Here is a 13,148-nt window from a genome sequence, read left to right as displayed (position 1 = left end):
ATTACCACGTACACACCCTTAGAAGACGATATCGAGTGGGCCACAAATATTTGCAGTACTCATTAGCCCTGCTGATAGCCAGTGGAAATGATAAATGTGCTGAGAATTAAAACGTACTTCACTGGCGCGTATTTGACATTTCTCCCTGAAATATCACTAAATGCGCGTCAGACCCTGCTGGCACACGCTGCTGTAATTACAGCAGTAATTGTGAGGATATTTCTGATGTTCGCCCTAAGCCTGAGCGCTTAGACCACGATTCAACAATTGCTTCAGAAAATCATTTTAAGTCATTTATTTCCAGTTCCTGAGCATGCACGGCTCGTGGAACCCACACAGCATCGGGCTGCGTGCAGTGCTCCACAGCAGCGGTGCTTGGCAGAGGCCTCTGGGAAGCCTGCCTCGAAGCGATGGATCTCCCACATAGGAGCACACGTGTGCAGGACGGCTCTGCTCTGCAGCCCTTCCTCAGCTGTGCATCACCCCCAGCAGCTGGGAGCTTTTCGCTGTTGCTCCATGGGGCTGAAATGGCTGCTCTCTGCATGCCTGCAACACACAGCTCTGCGATTTCTGAGCGCTGCCAGCAGCTGTCAGCTTACTAAGCAAGAAGAGGAAACATAGCAGGCTTGAGGTGTTGGTTTAGGTCCTCACTCCGCTCCTCAGGTGTATTTTTCCTAATTTCTAACTAAAGAAGCACACGGTGCTGGTTCTCTCCCGATGTGTGTGCCACCTCGCTGCCAGAGCATGCAGCAGACCCACCGGGAGGCAGCTGCTCAGGTGCTCTTTGAGAGCACACTGACTTCTTGCACATGGAACGCGACATTTGCTTCTGAATGAAGTACAGCCATGGCTTTGGAGCAGCGAGAGAAGCTCCACCTTGTCATGGCACACTGCAAAGCAGCTTCAGCAACTTTCTGCTCAGCTTTCTGGCAGCTGTTCTCAGTGGATTCCCAATGTGCTGCCTGGAGATAGCACTCAGAGCATGGTGCTCAGGGCTGCAATTAGATGCTGGGAATGCAGCAGCAGCAGCAGCCAGAACACAGTGTGCTTTGTGCTGAGCTCTTTGCACTGAGCATTCCTGGTGCGTGGGCTCCTGAGGGGAAGCAGTTCTGGAGCCGAGCAGTGCTGGCAGTGGGGCAGCAGCAGTGGGCAGACGTCCTGCAGGACTCCTGCTTACCATGCTTGCTTCAGCGTGGGTTTTCCAGAGCGGGAAACCCTGCAGTGCCGTTAACAGGAGGGCTGTAAACACGTGAGCAACAGCACTGCTTCCTCAGAAGGTACGTGCATTGGAAAGCAAAAAAGCATAGCACTGCTCTGCACAAGGAGATGTGCAACAGAAAAGTGAAGCAAAGCGTGCAGCCACAGAACTTGAGTTAACTCAGGCTAATTGAGCCCTGCCTGTTTCTTCTTCCCCTGAATCCCAAGCAACTTGCAAGGTGAGTGCTGCTCCTTCCCAGCAGTGGGACAGCAGGTATTTCCAGCTGACAGAGGCAGCACCAGAGCCTCGGGAAGCAGACGGTCCTGAGCTCTGCCCTTACCAAACCCCTCTGCAGCATCCATCTGCTCTCAGTGGGCTCTGCTGGAAAGAGGAAAAGAGAAGAAATAAAGCATTTTCCCCCCAGAAGGACTGGGGGAGCGGGCACAACAGCGGCGCTGCGAAGGCTGGGATGAGTGAAGCGCATGCAGTGCTGCCAGCAGTGCTGCTCTGTGCCACCACACCCTGTGGAGATGTATCTGTGGCCCAGCTGGCTGCAAAAGAGCAAACACATCTCCTTTTAATTCATTCATTCATTTTTGTGGCCCATGCCATGGCTTTTCAGCTGGATCAGCTCTCTGGCTCGGTGTTGCTCCCTGAGACTTTTGGGGTGCTTTGCACATTTTCTGCACTGTCAGAGCCACGTTCCAAGGCTGACCCTGCAGCCAGGCTCCGTGCATTCATGGAGCAGCGTGGTGGTGCTGTGTCCCTGGATGATGCTGGGGCTGCAGAAGACCTCGGCGTGCTGAACGTGCTGGCAGCAGGCGTGCTCAGACCACGTGTGCTGGGGTGCGCAGGCAGCAGCAGCCGGCAGGGGAACGCGGGCAGGCGAGATCAAACGGCCTGAAAGCAGGTCACGGCATCACTCTGCTGCAGACAGCATGGCAACTGCTCATTAGGGTGATTACAGGCAGAGGAGCTGCCCCGGCTCTCTGCTAATGAGCAGCATGGGCTGCCTGACCGGTGCGGCACAAGCAAAGCCTGCGGCTCTTGGTGCACGTTCAGCTCCCGCGGTTTTCTTGTGCTGCTGTTCTCCCCTGTCCAAGTTCCTGTCTCATCCCCCGCTCCTGTTCTCCCCAGCCCTGTCCCAAGCAGTGCAGCACAGCCCCGGCCCATTGCTGGAATCTGACGTGACTGTGCAGAGCATCCCATGCCTTCCTCTGCCTTCCTCTGGCTGCTCTGAGAATCAGAAATAATGCATAGAATGAGAAGCTGGATTCGGTATGATCGATGTATTTACATTCTTTTGTATTCCCTCTTCTTCACAACATAATGTTATACACCGTATATAATTATTGGCAGTTGAAACTGGATTATCTTTAAGGTCCACTCCAACCCAAGCCACGCTATAATTCTATGACTGTGTAAATATTTGATGTATATATAATTTATATTATATATATAAAGGTATCTCTATAAACATCTCCACACGGGCAGCAGCTCCCAGGCGTACCGCTGTCCCATCACCCAGCTGGGACAGACCCAATGTGCAACTGGCACACTGAAAATCAGAGCCCACGGCCCGACCCGGGTGCTGCCTGGGCAAAGCATGGCAGCCTGAAAAGAAAGGAAAGAAGGTGACAAGGGATTCAGAGTGCAAGGATTCAGCCTGCGCAGCTCTGTGGATGCTCACACCCCCAGGATTCTCCGGGGGCCCCCCAGGACATTTTTGCCGGCTGAGGCAGGCAGGATGCACTGCTGCATTCTTCTGCTTGTTCTGTTCCCTCTCATTTCCCTTAGGACCGGGGCTGAGCCTGGGGCCATGCTGCCAGCACCGGGTCGGGGCGAGGGACGCTGGGAGCTGCATGCTCATCTTGGAGCAGGGGAGGCATAGGGGAATCCCTCTCATACTCGCTGATCCCTGCAGGGACCTGCAGCAGGAAAATGAAGGGGCTGCCTGCAGTGCGTGAGTTGCTGTTTGCTTTGCAGGGAGCAACCACTGCCTCTGCAGCCGGGCGGATGAGGAGGGCAGCGGGGCTCGCTGGGGACAGGGCTGCAGGGGGCACATGGGGTGTGGGACCCGGGCAGGAGGATGCTGGAACTGGAATGTGAATGCGGGGGTGAGCAATGAGGAACTGGCAGCAAACGAGCCTGATTTCCTCACCCTGGTATTTGGCATCATTGGGGCATCAGCCCCACAAACGTTGGCAGCAAGGACTGAAATGCAGCTCCGAGACATTAACAATGCATTCAAAAATAATTCAGCAATTAATATTTTCTGATTGAAAATGGCTTCGCCCCAACAGCCTCAGTGGGGCCAACACGGGCACATCGTGCACGTCCCACGCAGGAGCTCCCGGCTGCACCGTGTCCCAGCACAGCACCCAGTGCGGCTCTGCACGCAGACAGCACTCCGTCCTGCAGCTCTGCACAGCACCGCACGCCCTCGGCAGGCACTGCTGCTCTGTGTGAGGGCAAACTGCTCCTGGGTGGGAAATGGGGAAGAGCCCCGAAACCCCAACAAATAAAGCCCTAAAGCTGCCAGCGAGGAGCGAGAGGGGCTGCTACCAGGGCGCAGACAGTAAGGCAGCCCTGCTGCTCGCAGGCACGCCCAGATGATTGGAGCTCGGAGCGGCCCCGGCTCCAACTGTAATCCCATCCCTACACTGGGGCTGCGATTCCGGCTGCTAATGAGGCGAAGTTAATTGGGACCCGCGCACAATGCGCCCACCTGTTGTGCCGGGCCGCACCATCTGCCGCCCACCTGAGGCCTCGCCGATGCCCGGGGCTGGGCCGCGTCCCCTGCTCGGGGCTCCGGGAGCCGCCCACGAAGAGGCGCGCCCTTCGGCCGCTGTCCCCGCAATTCAGCCCCACGGAGCGCACCGGGACCCGTCCCCGAGGAAGCCCCCCGCTCGTGGCTTACCGCGAAGGAGCGCGTGGCCCCCACGCCCGTGGCCGCGAGCACTGCCCGGGGCCGCTCCCTCCCACCCGGGAGCGAAGTTCTCCCGTCCCCGCGCCGTGACTCAGCGCCCGCATCAATCATCGACCCCGCGCACGCTGCGCGGCCACGCGGGGCAGCACCGCGCGGGGAAAGGAGAGGCGGCCGGCCACGCCCCTTTCCGTCAGGCCACGCCCCTAAGGCGCAGACCACACCCCCTTCCTCGAGCCACGCCCTCTCGTTTCCCCCCGCAGCCAATCAGCGGCCGCCGCCCCGCCGGTTCCCGTGGCAGCGCTGCCCGGTGGCGGAGTTCGGCGCCGGGCGGCGAGAAGCCGAGAGCTTATTTGCATGAACCAATAGAACGCGCGTATGCAAATGTCGGCAGTGCGGGTTGGCTGGGAGCGGGCCGGATAACGACGGTGGGGGCGCCTTTGTCCCGCAGAGGCGGCGGCGAGAAGGGAGCGGAGCGGCGGCGGCGGCGGCCGGGAGCGGCTGGGAAGCGGAGCGGAGCGGAGCGGAGCGGAGCGGGGCCGGGCCGTGCGGTGGCAGCGCTCCTCTTCCGCGCGGCCGCACTATGACTTTGGAGGAGCTGCCTGGCGACCAGCGCACCGCCGGCAGGTAGGGAGCGGGGGGGGGGGGTTGCGAGCAACTTGGGTGGCGAGGGAGGGGACGGCCGAACGCCCGGGTGCTGATGAGCTGCGTGCGTGTGCAGGATGGAGCAGGCGGGGGACGCGCTGGAGGAGGTGCTGAGCAAGGCGCTGAGCCAGCGGAGCCTCACCCTGGGTGTCTACGAGGCGGCCAAGCTGCTCAACGTGTGAGTGAACCGCTCTCGGTGTCCCCCACCCCGATGCCCGGTCCCCCTCCGATCCCCCCTAGTGCTGACTCCGCTGCCTCCTTCCCCCCCCCCCCAGTGACCCCGACAACGTGGTTTTGTGCCTCTTGGCCGCCGACGAGGAAGAAGAAGGAGACGCGGCGCTGCAAATCCACTTCACCTTAATCCAAGCTTTCTGCTGCGAGAACGACATCAACATCCTGCGGGTCAGCAACCCGGCTCGCTTGGCCCAGTTGTTGCTTCCCGACGGCGGTCCTGAACCACCCACTGATCTCCATTGCGTCTTGGTCACGGTGAGTCCATCGGTGATGACTCAATGCCAATGTCCCAGGGAGGTTCCTGAGGCCGAGCCGTCGGCAAAAGCCTCGGCAATCTCCCCGGGACCAAATTTGCTGTTATTTAAGTGGATTTCTTGCTCAACCAGCATTTTTCCCACCTTTTATCCAGAATCCCCACGCCTCCCAATGGAAGGATCCAGCGCTGAGTCAGCTGATGTGCTTCTGCCGGGAGAGTCGCTACATGGATCAGTGGGTGCCGGTGATCAACCTCCCCGAGCGGTGACCGCGTCCCAAACATCACCAAATCATTTTTTCAACCCGTTGCTCAGGAATTGATCGACCTCCACCCCGATAAAAGGAAGACAGGAGGGAGGGGAGGGAAACAAAACAAACAAACAAAAAAAAAAACAACAAAAAAACAAAACAAACAAAAAAATTTGGGAAGGAAAAAAAAAAAAAAAAAACCACAAACAAAGGATTTAATAATAATTAAGCTGTTATCACGTTGACCGCCGAGGTGTTGGAGAGGAGCACGGAAGCAGAGCTGGAAGAGCCAACCCCCATCCCCGGAGTGGGGACACCGCGATGCCGACCGGCCCTTGGGCTGGTTTTTCTTTTTCAAGTGCAACTTCACAGTTTCTGGTTGAAATCTCTTTAAAAGGAGCTCCAAAAAAGGTTGAATCGGAACGCTTCGCAAACGATTTTATTGTATTTTTTGGGATGTTGATTCTCAAGTTTTTAATGCTAAGATATATAATAAGTTATTTTATGATATTGATGGAAAAAAAATTATTTATACTCTTGAGGTTTGAGAACCGGACTACCCTCGAGCAGTTGGTCCACAGCCGCACGTCTTTTAGCTGCTGCTGAAAGCAGCCACGGTGATGTAATTGTTGGAAATGGGACGGCGCTTTGTTTTTTTGGGGTTTGTTTTTTGAAATAAAGTTTTGACTCTGCTCCTCGCTGCTGGGTTTTGCTTTGCCGCGCGCAGTCCCCGGGCTCAGCTCCTGTTGCGCTGCTCCTGTAATGGCACCTGGGCTCCCTCCCAGCCCCTCCCAACCCAGCAAATGGAACAGCAGCTGCCGTGCTGCAGGAAATGTGATTTATTTTTCTTGAGCGCCGCCGCTTTGCAGAGTAGTTCAAACATGAGGAAGCGTTTCAGCTGCCCTAACAGCTCCCACGGAGCCTGGGGCTTGTTCCAAGTCGGGGAAACCCCACTGCTTTGTGCAGGAACCCCTTTCCCAACGCTCCCTTTGCAGCCCCGGTGCCTGAGCACTGCACCGCGCAGCCGTTTCCCCCCCCCCCCCCCCGGCTTTGCTCCCTGTGCCTCTCGGAGCCGGGCAGGGGGAGCAGCAGGGCCCACGAGCAGCTGCACGCGTTGTTGTTGCTGCACACAAAGCGGGCAGCGATCCCTCCCCTGCCCCCAAAGAGCAGCCCCCCCTTCCAGGCCCCGCTTCTGCTGGGGGGAGCTGTGAGCATCGCCCACTCCGTGCCCCCAATTTCTGCATCCCCGCTGCAGCCCAGCCCGGGGCTGCCCAACGCGGGAGCTTCCCAAACATGTTATTTTTAGCTCTGTGATTACAGCCTGTGGCCAGCGTCAGCATTTCTAAAGCGAACGCGGCCCCGGCGCTGATCCCGTGCCGCCTCCTCCCTTTGCATTCAAAATGCCTCATTCTGGCGCACGGTGCTTTGGGAGCGCAGATGTCACGGACCCAGCAAAGCCCGAGCGCAGCTGACCCCAAACACGTGCCAGCGCAGCTCGCTTCTTTCATCCCACACTGGGCCCCACAGGCTGCTGCTCACCCATGGGCTGCGGCACAGCGTGCTTTAGGCCTGGCTCCCACAAGCCCAGCGCGCGGCGAGGGCAGCCTGCAGCACCCCATCCATCTCCGTGTACGGATGGTACACACGGACGTGTGAAGCTAAAAGCCTTTCGCTTGGGAACAGCCTCCCTTCCCAGGCTGCGAACCAACACGGGACCTTTGACTCAAAACCAAAGTATGTCGAGATGAGAACAACGAGTCCGAGTACAGTCAATTTTGGCAAAGCAAACCAGCAAAATGGAAAGAGAGAAAAATCAAACACACTCCCCCTCCTCCCTCACAACAGAACCATGGCTTTACCAAGGGTCTGCAGAACACCCAAACTCTTTTTTTCCCCTTCGAATCAAGCAGCAGCAAAATCACGCTTGCAGAGAAGCAGAGCTGCACACCAAGCTGGCTCCTGGGACGGTGGGGAAGGGAGACCCAACGCACACGGCAGCAGTGCCAGCCATGAAGCAGGCTCAGGTGGGGGCACTGAAGCAGTTCCCACCCTGCCCCCAAGGATCCCATGGTTTCGCTTCTCCTTTTTCATTCTCCTGTAGAGACCACGTTCCTGTACCACTGAGAATACAGTTCCTGTGCTTTTGCTGCTGCATTTATAGTGAAAGAGCAAAGGTGCACACAGAAAAGTAGCTGCTGGAGCCCATACATGACCCTATACGCTGCATGCAGCAACACACAGCTGACCTGCAAAGCTGTGTGATGATGCCAGCATCTGCATCTCACTGTCACTCTCAGGTGCTCTGTCTGAGCTGAGAAACAAGGGAAGAGAACTGGCACGGTGTTTTCAATCACACAAAGGCACACTGTGCCCACACACAACCCTTTTGCTCTTTGAAGTACAAGCGGCAGTGAAGGAGATGCTGATGTGAATCTTTGCCCCGGTGCTTCGAGGATGTCAGCACTGTGTGAAAATGTGGGAAAACGCACTCAGTGTGCAGAGGATCAGACGCAGCAGTGAGAAGGTCTGAAGGAAAGGATTTCCCTTTACCCCGTGGCACACGCAGCCCCACTGCAGCGGGGGGAGCGCCCAGAAGTTCCACGCGAGCAGAAAGTGAGCAGCCAGGAGCTCCGTGCCAGGACTTCTTTATTAGAAAGTACAAAGGTAAGCATCCTGTGTGCTGGGGGGGATGGCAGTACGAGTGGGAAGGACGAGAGGCGGCAGAGCTCCAGCCTACAGGAGCAGCAGGACCTCGTGTCCGGGCTCACAAACAGCACAGGGACAAAGCTGGACCTGAGGCTGGCTCTGCACATACAACCCTGCATCACAGAACCATTCTGGTTGGAAAAGACCTCCATCAACCAGTGCAGCTGCCAAACCAGAACCTCAGGCTACCTCTGGTGGGGCGAGGAGCTCTAACCAGCACTGATGGCTCCTGGAAGGAGCAATATTTGGGCTACAGCACGAGCCCCTGCACCTCTGCATGCCCCTGCTGGCCTCCCCAGCTCAGCTACTGACAGTGTCTAACTAAATGTGTTATAAAATGGGACTCAAAGATAGTAAAAAAGAAAAAGTAAGCATGGATCTACGTTATTGTTTGGAAATCATCGCTAGAAAAATAGTCTAATTATAAAAATAATTTGAATGTAAGCACAGAGGAAGCAGTACAGTTTTCTTATTGCCAGCCTCGCGTTCAGATTTTTGAGCTGTTTGTTAAAGAGCCTCGTTAAACAAATATATAATTTCTCAATATATTATCAACAGTGCGTATATAATTTAATATAGAAATGACAAATAGGCAACGTAAGACAGTAAATTACAAGTGGTTAATAAGTCCTGTAAGCACCCTCGCAGGAACGCGCAGCGATGGCCGCTCACAACTCCAGCCCTGGACCACAGCTACAGAGAAAGGCAGAATCGTTACAAGTCCCCTGGAAGTTTGCTGTTAATACGCAATGTTTGTATAAATATCCTGTTAAAGTTTATATATTTATATATTTATATACACACACGCAAGGACTTTTTTATGATGTATATATATCAAATGACTTCCTTGATGGAAAGGCTCCCTGTTACACCTGCACAACCACAATCTGGATGCAGTTTGGCATTTTTTCCCCTTCAAGAGGGGGATTTAGGAAAGAGCCAAATTCTGAGTGCCTGCACAAATCACAAATGAGACCTCGAGTGGCAGAACCACACCTCTAACTCCACCACAAAGACAGCAACTATGAGCCTGTCGCCTCTGATTCTTTGGACAGCTTTTCTTTTTTGTAATACCAACGCAGATTTTTGATGAGAGCAATGAGAAAACCAGGATTAAAACTGAAAGCTGCTTTTTCAACTCCTCTTGAAGGCGAGGAAGTAAACCCTCGGCTACCTGACTCTCCACACATTAGGTTTGACATGACAAAAGCCCTGCCAAGAGGAATGAGCACACCGAGGGCCTCAGCAGGAGCCTGGAGCTCTCCAGCAGCCACTACCATCATTTCTCAAGGTAGCTGTTGCTCGATAATGCACTTCTAAGTGTGCACGTGCACAAATGCACATCTGAATGCTGCAGAGGGAGGCCCTGCTCTGCGTGCACTTGATTCAACAAGAGTGACACCGCCGATGTTTCATAATGGGGATTCCAACTCTTAGCCCGGCTGTGTTCTGCAGCAAAGCCGGGCAGCTTTGGTCTGTGTGTGTGAGGCCGCAGCAGGAGCGCAATCAGAGCCACGGCTCTGCAAAGGGACCCCGCTCCTCGGGCCAAGGGAAAAGTGATTGAGCGTGAAATCTCGCTTCCTACCGGAGACTGGGAGCAGAAGAAATGCTTCAGAAAGCCTAAGAGATCGTTTCTACACGTGAGAAGAGGACAGTGAATACCGGGTACCTTACAGGTTGTTTGCCTACACATCTGCCTGCAGGGAGCTGCGGAGGCACTGCTGTGCCCCTATAACAAAATGCACGTCTTCTTGTCCTTGAATGGGTTTTCAGAAGCAGGAATGCCCATCAGCAATGGATCTTTCTTGGCGTGTTCTTCGCAATAGAGCATTAGGTCTGCTGATGCCTTCGACACCTGCAGAAGACAGAAGATACCATGGCCACTATTTCCTCATAACCAGCAATAGGAGCGGATGTGACCCTGCGTGAAGGGAGGGATGCTGGGCCACCAGCACCTCATAGGCCCACACCCTGTTTCCTGCAAGAGACAGAGCCCTGTGCCTCGCCCTGGGGCCAGCCCTGTCCACACAGCGGAGCTCCTCCAGCTGCTCTGGCACTGGTTTGTGACACGAGGCAATAGGATGGCTCTGCTTATACGAGGCTTCTGCAGAAGACCAAAAACAAACAGGAAGGGCTCAAAATCGTGCAGCAGGTTTGTAATAAGGAACTTATTGTCTGTAATGCTGGGGACAATAAACAGAAGTGTCCTCAGATGACTTAACGCTTTCTAGAACACTAAATATGGTCTTTCCTTGCATAACCCTGCACCAAGAAAGAGTACCTTGCTGTGTGAGTTCCTGAGTTTGCACTGCTGGCACCTCCAGGGATGGGGCACCCTTCACAGGGTGTGCAATTAAGAACGACTTACTACCATGCAGGTTTTCCAGGTTGAAATGTAAACACCGAGTTCCAAGATGAGGGAAAATCCGCCCCGTGTCCCCTTTGCACATGTCCTGTCTGGGGAAACCAGGAGGAAAAAGGGGCTGGGGAAGGCCGTGCTCTCACCTTTATTCTCTCTATTGAGGCTTCTATTCTCAGCTGCTGGACAGTCCTGCGGGCCTGAGCTATGCTGTTGGTGGTGCTGGCTGTTTTACCCGACATTTTCAGCGAGCCGGCGATGCTCTGTTGGGAAAAACAACCGGTTATTTTTCCAAAGGAGGCACAGCACGTTGAGCTGCTTCTCTACAAAGACACAACAAGCTGCAAGAAGCGTTATTGTATTTTTCTTATTTTACACAACAGGACTGTGGGCTGAGCGGCACCAAACACCCTCAGAAAAACTGCACTGAGCTCCAGCGTACCGCGGCGCTTCTGCCGTCCCCCCACCCCAGCCGCCCCAGGTCTGTGGCAGCTTTACAACATCCCAGGGAAAAAAAAAACAACAGCCAAAGTTCACAGAAATACTCCCAGCTGCTGTCTGCTCCCATATGGCCATATATGGAGGCATAGCAGGAAAAAAAAAAAAAGCACAGCCCGGGGACTTGGCTGCTCTGGGTAAGGAGGCAAAGCAGGGACCCCGCTGCGGGAGGCGTTTGGCTGCTATCCAGCAGGGCAGGAGGATGCTGCTGCTGTCACTGCTCACAGCTGCCAGCCCTGCACAGCTTGAGCCCAGCCAGGCAGGGCCACGGAGTGCTGAGACTCTGCGACAGAGGAGCTCAATGGGGGTTGTGCAGCCATTCCTGCCCCCAGCGCTGCATCGAGGGACTGGGACAGCGTTTTGGGGAACGCTGGTAACCAGGTCCTGGCCAAAATGTGTCACAGAGCCCCCTATAAGTACAGCTGGGAGCAGGCAGCCAGCAGCTCAGAGCTGCTTTCAGGCAGCGCTGCCCTGTCAGACCCATCTGTGCAGCAGCACGCGAGCACTAGCAATGCACAGACTCCAGTGTTTGTTTTATACAGATCCTCCAGAATAATTGGCTCCGTGGTGCTGTGCTTAAATCATTTACAGCACTACAGGGGCTCGAGCCGAAGGCAGCTGGATGTGACCTTCCTGGGGCCGCACACAGCCTCTCCTCGCAGGCCTCTGTTACCCACACGCTGGCCAGGGCAGCAGTGCTGTTTTTCCTCCCGCTGCTCTGTGTGCTGAGAACAGCATTTCTGTGCACCGAGCCCCTGGTTTGGCACAGCCCACATTTCCAAACTTCCCGTCCCTCCTGCGGGGCCCTGCTGCGTTTAATGCCCAGCTTGCCCTTAACAGCAGCGCTTTCTGCCAACGAGGATGTGATGCCATCAGCACCCAGCACCCTCCACACCAACATCTTCCAGCATTTTCCCCTACCAACAACTCACTGCACCATGCAGCAATGCTCCTGTCTACCCTAATACGCCTGTGAGCTGCGTGCTGAGGACGTGGGGTTTGGTCCCACTCCTGCCTGCCTCAATCACAGCAAAAAGCCAAGAACTCCCACAGGAGGTGCTGCCTCAGTGAAGTTCAGTGAGCCCCTTCCTACCCAACTCAGGCACGTTCTGAAGCAGGAGGGGCTGCAACCTACATCAACAGTCCTGGCAGGCAGCACACTGCCCGGGGCATCACTTCTGTGCAAAAAATGAGTCCGTAGTGCAGCTGGGACAACATTGGCTGGCTTGGAGAAAATATAATTTCAACCCCATATCCATTAAAAACGTCTTTAAATTATTAACAAAGCTAAGGCGATTAACTTTTCCTTAAGCATCTTATGATCTACTGGTGAGAAACCCTGCGAGTGCTGTCCTAACAGGTATTTCGTGCTTGGCCACTTGCAGCTGACTCCTGCTGCTCCTCAAAACCCCCCGCGGTGACTCACAAGCAGAGAGAGCTGCTGTTCTCCCTGCTGAACCCCCGAAGCCCAGTGGCCACAGGCTGGGGCTGCATGCAGCATCCAGCAGCTGAGAAACTGCTTTGCTGGGTAGGGAGCAGGCAGCAGCAGGATGCAGGAGGCTGTCCCGTCCAGCAGCCTGTTACTGCAAATGGGCAAGCGATGCCTCCTGCTCACACGCAGGTAGGAGGGACCTAATAATTGGTACTGGGCAGCATTAGAAACTTACTTCCTGGAAGAGATATTGAAAACATAGTCACGAATCTCTCTGATGTGCACACAGCCACGTGGCCATGGAGCAGGCAGCTCCTGGGCTCCCCAGCCTGCTTTGCAGGTGTGTGGCTGGGAGGAGACAGGCATGAGACAGAACTGGTTCAAATGCTGCTTGTGCTCCAAGTGACCCAATCCAGGGTAAATGTGGAAGGTCTCTGAGTTCAGTCTTTAAACTCGTGCCAGTGCAAAGATCACAGCACCAAGCAGTGCTTGGCAGCATGCAGGGCTCTTGGTTGCTGCATTTGCAGCACAAACCACGCACACTCCTCTAAATACTTCCATCCCAGGTTCCTGTGTGCAGTTAGCTGGACGAAAGCTGGAACAAAGCTCCTGAAACTGGAGCACAGGACACCTTGGTGACTGCAGG

At 55.1% G+C, this 13,148-nt stretch overlaps 2 protein-coding genes across 2 annotated transcripts; one reads left to right on the top strand and one right to left on the bottom strand.

Annotated features, from left to right (window-relative positions):
- Positions 1 to 4,707: 4,707 nt before the first annotated feature.
- GADD45A (growth arrest and DNA damage inducible alpha) lies at positions 4,708 to 5,526 on the top strand (the record flags this gene model as incomplete). The annotated part of the gene is made up of 4 exons (XM_079536033.1): positions 4,708 to 4,751; positions 4,846 to 4,947; positions 5,045 to 5,258; positions 5,413 to 5,526. 4 exons carry the CDS (start codon positions 4,708 to 4,710, stop codon positions 5,524 to 5,526), a joined length of 474 nt encoding a protein of 157 aa, XP_079392159.1.
- A 4,416-nt stretch (positions 5,527 to 9,942) lies between these two features.
- Positions 9,943 to 10,814, bottom strand: GNG12 (G protein subunit gamma 12; the record flags this gene model as incomplete). The annotated part of the gene is made up of 2 exons (XM_079535752.1): positions 9,943 to 10,068; positions 10,719 to 10,814. The coding sequence occupies 2 exons, from the start codon at positions 10,812 to 10,814 to the stop codon at positions 9,943 to 9,945; spliced, it is 222 nt and encodes a 73-aa protein (XP_079391878.1).
- Between the last annotated feature and the right edge of the window lie 2,334 nt (positions 10,815 to 13,148).

Source organism: Tetrao urogallus, assembly GCF_951394365.1.
Source record: "Tetrao urogallus genome assembly, chromosome: 5".
In the NCBI taxonomy this organism is placed as follows: domain Eukaryota; kingdom Metazoa; phylum Chordata; class Aves; order Galliformes; family Phasianidae; genus Tetrao; species Tetrao urogallus.
The sequence above is the reverse complement of the archived record's forward strand: the minus strand, read 5'-3'. Positions and strand labels throughout refer to the sequence as shown.